This window comes from Eutrema salsugineum, unplaced genomic scaffold, assembly GCF_000478725.1.
Source record: "Eutrema salsugineum unplaced genomic scaffold, Eutsalg1_0 scaffold_1, whole genome shotgun sequence".
Classification (NCBI taxonomy): domain Eukaryota; kingdom Viridiplantae; phylum Streptophyta; class Magnoliopsida; order Brassicales; family Brassicaceae; genus Eutrema; species Eutrema salsugineum.
Window position 1 is genome coordinate 14,042,910 of NW_006256909.1, and position 6,380 is coordinate 14,049,289.

Below are 6,380 nucleotides of genomic sequence, written 5' to 3' on the forward strand. Positions count from 1 at the left end.
ATCATATGGTTCTTGTCCAATCTCTCCATGAGCTTGTTTACATACATGTATAGTATGTTCTCCTCCATCGATGTAATTCATGATCACTTTATCTTTCCAGTCTCTACGACAACACACCACCTTTTATTCTCCTCGTCCACCACCAAAAAACTGCGCCGGTCGATATACTTGTTCTGATAATACCACCGAAATCCACAAGTAAGAAGTATTGGATATTAGTATCTTTGGCCTCATTATTGATCTTATCGGTCACCCATATCGTTATCTTTAATGAATCTACAGAAAGTCATTGAAGTAACACAGAAAGTTTCTCTTCTCTAACAACTGAGAGAGAGAATTTCACATTGAAATCATTACACTGAATGGGAAGAGAAAGACGTTTAAATCTCTCTCTTTTGAAATCAAACCTGACTAAGAATTTATAATCATCCCAAGCAAGCCAATAAGTATTTCCCTTCAAAGACACTGCATGACTTCCTATCGTCCAGTTCTGATCACTAACATCATCAAGAACCCTCCATGAATCAGATTTAAGTTCATAGATTGCAAACTCAACGACCACGGCCTTCAGGTCATTGTAATAATAGCTAGTCCTCAAGATTTTGTAGCTATCGCCAGATTTGTTGTTGCTTTCGTATCCTAGAACATAGTCATTCTCATATCGATTAAGATTTGGTTGTATCCATCTGGTTTGACCAGTACAAGGGTTCCAAACAAAGAGTCTATTGTCTTTGGTAGTGCACAATAATAAACCGTTGCAATGAAAGATAGTAGATATCATGACATGTTCTGAGTCAAGTTTACCAGTAAACTCAATGGATGGATCAAAGCTGTTGTCGATTCCTTGGAGATTGATGCTAACTGAATAAACAATATAATATTTCTTTAAGATCACCTGCGTTGCTGCTTTACCCATGTTCTCCTCGATGAAACTCTTATCTTTGAATAAAACGTACCATCGTCTACAAGTAGATCGCAATTGGTATAGAGACGTGGCCGGAACCCTAGAAAGTATTTCTGATTCCCATTCTTGAGGAAGATCGGTAAACTTCATTGTTTCTCCCCCGAAAGCGACGGCGCCGAAAAAAGAAGTTAGGGTTTTCTTAACATTCACATCAATATATAGGACTCTGGTTTTCGAGATTGCTGACATCATCATAAATTTTTAGAAAAAAAAACTTTAATCTAACGGTTAAGATATGATGAGCCCTTTTTAATCCAACCTCTCTCTTAAGAGTAAGTATGTATACGTCTTTTGCACTTCAAATGGTTTGAGTTTGAAGTCCATTCCATTGCAAGAATTTTGAAGTCTTTATGGTCTCTTTGACCAGTTCATCCACAAGTGGTCTTTAGTTTAAAGTCTCTTCGTTTCTCTCTTTATTACGTTTAAAGTGTTTATGCTTTAATCCCAAAGTGAAATTCTGTTGTGTTTCCTCTCATCAAACTATATTTTGAGTTGAAAACGGAAAAACTCGATAAATAGAATGTATAAAGTGAATGTTTACATTTTGTAATGCTAAGAGTCCTCTGGACCACGCTACAAACAGAGGTTTTGAAAGCACGATTAAGTTTCTTTTTCGCACGGTGGTACTTTTTTAATTAATCTATTTATGGTGTGTTGTTTATGTATTTATTTTTTTGTAGCAAATTAAATCCACTGGTTTTGACATTTGGATGATGATTTTTTTTCAGATACCACTTCATGTCGCTTGAGCTAAATATTACCACAGTTTTGTACGCACAATCTAGTTATATGGTCCGTACATTTCTTTTTCAGACACCTCTTTATTTGTATTGCCATGCCTGTAGTCCCAAGAAACCTTTGAAGGCAGCATTAGCTCCAACTCCACGGTTACACAAAACTTAATTAAAGCTGGAGATTCTTTTTATAACTCTAATTGATATGCCGCAACTCCAAACACGGTTATTAGATGACGTGGTAAGACCAGAGAGAGAAAAAGGTCGTTATTGTCCCCAAAACCTGAACCTGTCAAGTACTTTGAGGTTAGGTCATCAAGACCTGAATCTTCTATTGTCAGAACCTCACAAGTCCCAGCTCTCCAACAGCTTAAAGATGTTGCGTTTTTTTGCGTCGCTTAACGCAACAGCTCTCCAACCTCATTGTCTCCAAGAAAACCAAGCCTTCCCAGAAGCGTGGTTCATTGATAGTTTGAAGAACACAAAAGGCGTTATAACTTATGAAACAAGAAATGAAAAAATTGCAGAGTTGATGTTCTTTTTAACGTTAAAACCCACCTGTTTTGACCTATAGATAACAATATGACATACAGGTCTAAAATATCAAGTTGACAAAATACTAAGACTAGTCAAAACACAAACCGTACAAAGACTTGAATTCAACATATGTTGACACCATTTGCGAGAGAGATACAAGAAAAATTAGGGTTTCTAAGAAGAAAACTTAGAGACTTGTGACTTGTGAGTAACAATCTCCTTTTTTAATCCAACGTTTCTTTAAGAGTGAGTATATGTGAACCATTTCAATCTCCACGTGGTTCCATTCGAGTAGTGGAGCTTCTGTTTCTCATTCGGGTCGGGTCGCAGGTGAATTAGTGAATCCAAAAACAATTTTAAAGAGGAATTGTTGTTTGACTTCAAGCAAAGTGATTTAGAACAGATATTAATGAAGGAGAAGAAGACTAATTCATCAATTAGGGAAATAGATGTATCTGGAAGCTGTGAGACTGCCATGGCCATCTTATTGTATTTATTTTGTTTTTCTTCTAAATAAATAAATTGGTTTTCATAAAGCTTAAACAGGATTTACAAATAATAATATACACAGATTATGAGTAAAATTTATCATATTTATGAGTTTGAGTTTGAGTATTGAATTAGAAATTATAAATAGGCTGTGTATTTTTAAAAAGGCTTTTATAATTTGTGTATTTTTTTAGCAAATATTATCGATGTTTTTTAAAGGTTTTTTCTTTTAGAATATTGCTTTTTGTAATATGGAAATTATTAAGTTATTCCTTTTTTTGGCGCAACAAACTATTCATATTATATGATTCAAAAATATAAAGTTATTCTGTTAAGAAATGTTTTCATATATATTCTTGTTAGAGAAGTTAAATTCGTTTTTAATATAAACTAGGTGGTAGCCCGTATCAGGTACGGGCGGAAATGTGTTAAAAATGAGTCTTTTTACTTGTTCTGAAAGTGATGATCACATACTCTATTTTTTTTATAAATTTGAACAGTTAATTTTGATGCATAAAAAGATTGTATTTAGCTGTTTAACTTAAACAGACAAAAAATTAGAGTGATTAAGCCCAATATTGCTTAAAACCACCGTATTTGCGAATATAACTATGGTCCCACCGTATCTGCAGAATGGCAAGAGAAGAAGCAGAGGAAATTACCACCAAAACCCTCAAACTTTTTCCCGTAAAATGTTGTTAATATTATAGAAAGTATTAGTAGGGGCGTAATGATAGTTATAGGGAGGCTTAGCCTGCGCAGCAACAGAGAAAATATCTCTAGTATATCGACGCGGTTCACCATGAACCACTCATTTCTTTCCCGCCTGAATATCGCATTAAATGCTGAGATACGTACTAGATTACATTGACCCTTGCGCCATATCGCTGTATCCTCGTATGTATAGATAATCTTAGGCATTGCGTCGCTATATAATGTATTAGCAGTCCAGTCAGAGAAAACGCCATAGTTAGACCTCCAAACAGAGACAAAAAGAAAGAAATTTGTTTGTGCGATCTAACAATATCAGCAAGTTCAGTTCGAGTGCAAGAAACAAGGTACATTTATTCTTACATTCATTGCTTATATGAGATTTAAATGCAGATAGAAACGAACCTCGTACAGTAATTAATGAACGACTGCATTTATAGCTCATTTATGTTGAGATAAATTTGTTGGATTCGAGTTATACCACACTAACACACAATTACCGTTTACATATTCCAGGTGAAATGGGTTTAATGGTGAAGTATGTAAGAGGTGTGTGGAACAAAACTGCAGATGGTGACTGGGATTTTGAAGTGGAGACAACCGGAAGAGGGTACGGACTCCTGATGTCAGAGGGAGAAACCTTCGAGTCGCTTGATGGAATGATGAGAGCCCGGTACAGTCTCGGTCCAAACGACATGATGGCAATGACCTACCAGCCCCCTCCAAGCATCTGTGTAACTCCAGTGCGAAAGACTCCTCCTTTCGACATCATCAACAATGGCGATGTCCAACTCTTCATGGCTCTCCGAGTAGAGGTGGAGACTCTGGCCATTTGTGTTACTGTGGGAAACGAAAACGTGGAGCGCTACCGTTGTGATCGACGCCCCACTGGTGATGTTAGCGGACCGCCGCCTGGGTTTAGTCGTCCAACTCGGGAAATCCCTGGTAACCCTCTTGGTTACAGCGATAATTCATTTAATACCGTTGAACATGCAAAGTATGATGATAAAACATGTGGTGGACTTGACGATGTTTACAATTTTTGGGAAGGCCTCTTGGAGGGACCAACGGTGCTGATTGCTGAGAGTGTATTCCATGAGATCTTTAATGAGCAAGAGCAGCGGTACATCATGGAGTTTCATAATGCCTACACACAGCGGGAGTCTTCTCGTCAACCACCCATCGAAAACGATGACAGCTCATCCGGATCCTCCAGTGGAGAGTTCAACCAGTTGCTTCATGAAGAGGGAATAGAAAGTCTAGACATCGGAATCTTAAACGTTGACCCCATCTCAGCTCAGCCACAAACGCATGTAACTCGCGCAGTAGCCAACCTCTCCCTAAGGACTACAATGGGTGGAGGTACAGACTATTTTAATCCATTTTATGACATTGCCATTACCCTCTAACTATAGTGTTGTATGAGGTACATTCTGATTTAACGGCTAACTTTGTTACTACAGTAATTGGAAGCTCGGCTCTATCTTCAGGTTCAACGAGCGGTGGCCAGAGCAACATCCCTCCAACTGACGACAAGGGGAAATCTACGATGCCGAATGATGCTGCTGGTAGTCCATTCCTCGGATTGACAATCGCATGCGCCGGGGAGGGTAGCGGCGTGCCGAATAAGCCGGTTCTGGTTTCAGATGATGATCTCTCTGACCACGACGGAGACTACATATGTGAGTGGGACGTGTACCACCAATTTCATTAGTCACAGTCTAACATTAACATTATAGTGATACTTTCTAAATTATCCTTTATTCTTAGGTAATGGTGTGAACAAACCAGATCTGCTGTACGTGGGAATGGTGTTCGAAAACCAGAATGCTTTCAAGCTACACATGTCACTGTACGCCATTGCGAAGAAATTCCACTACCACAACCGACGATCAACACCGAATCTGATGGTGTTGGAATGTGTGGGACAAAGCTGTCCATGGCGGGTTTATGCCGTAAAGATGCAGGGCATCGAATGGTTCCAGATAAGGAAGGCGACGTTGACACATAACTGCACGGTTGACGATCGTGGCCAGTACCACAGACAAGCCACAACAGCGGTCATTGGTGATATGGTGAGGAACAGATATGCAGGAGGTCTGGTTGGACCAAGACCTAACGAATTGCGGGATATGATGCGGGATGAACATGACCTCCCAATTTCTTACTGGAAGGCTTGGAGATCAAGAGAGATAGCAAGGGAAGGAAGTTTGGGGGCTGCTGGAACGTCTTACAGAGAACTTCCAAATTTCCTTCAACGTCTGGTTATCTCAAACCCTGGCAGTATTGTGTCTTTGGAAACAGACAACGAAGTTGGTTTCGGGCAACGATTTAAATATCTCCTCTTCGCTCTTGGAGCAAGTCTGAACGGGTTTCCATACATGCGAAAGGTTATAGTTGTAGATGGGGCACATCTGAAAGGGAAATATGGGGGTTGTTTGCTTACAGCTAGTTGTCAAGATGGTAACCACCAGCTGTACCCACTGGAGTTTGGGATCGTTGACGGAGAGAACGATAGGGCCTGGACTTGGTTTTTTCAAAAGCTGGTAGAGGTGATACCTGATAACGAAGATTTGGTCTTCATCTCCGACAGACATAACTCAATTTATGCAGCCCTGCAGAAGGTAAATGCGTTGCTTCCTCAATGAAGTTATTACTCCGCTAACTAGTATGTTTACAATCCATTACTAATATTAACGACCAATGTAGATATTGCTAGCATGTATATGGTGGTGTTAGATCGGTAAATTCTATGTATTATAATGCATTTAACAACTACGATTTAAGTCTAAGTAGACCTGTTGAGATGAATTTAGATTTCATTACTCCGCTAATCGATCTGTTTACTATCTAGTCAAAATGTTAACGACTAATATAGATATGATATCAGCTCTACCATATTCTGTATCCGTCTTCGAGGAATATTAGCTGATGTAAGTTATTCA

General features: G+C 38.9%; 1 protein-coding gene across 1 annotated transcript; it reads right to left on the reverse strand.

Annotated features, from left to right (window-relative positions):
* Positions 1–286: 286 nt before the first annotated feature.
* Positions 287–1,054, reverse strand: LOC18029353 (putative F-box/kelch-repeat protein At3g17540). The gene has a single exon (XM_006414655.2). The coding sequence runs from the start codon at positions 1,052–1,054 to the stop codon at positions 287–289; it is 768 nt and encodes a 255-aa protein (XP_006414718.2).
* Positions 1,055–6,380: the final 5,326 nt, after the last annotated feature.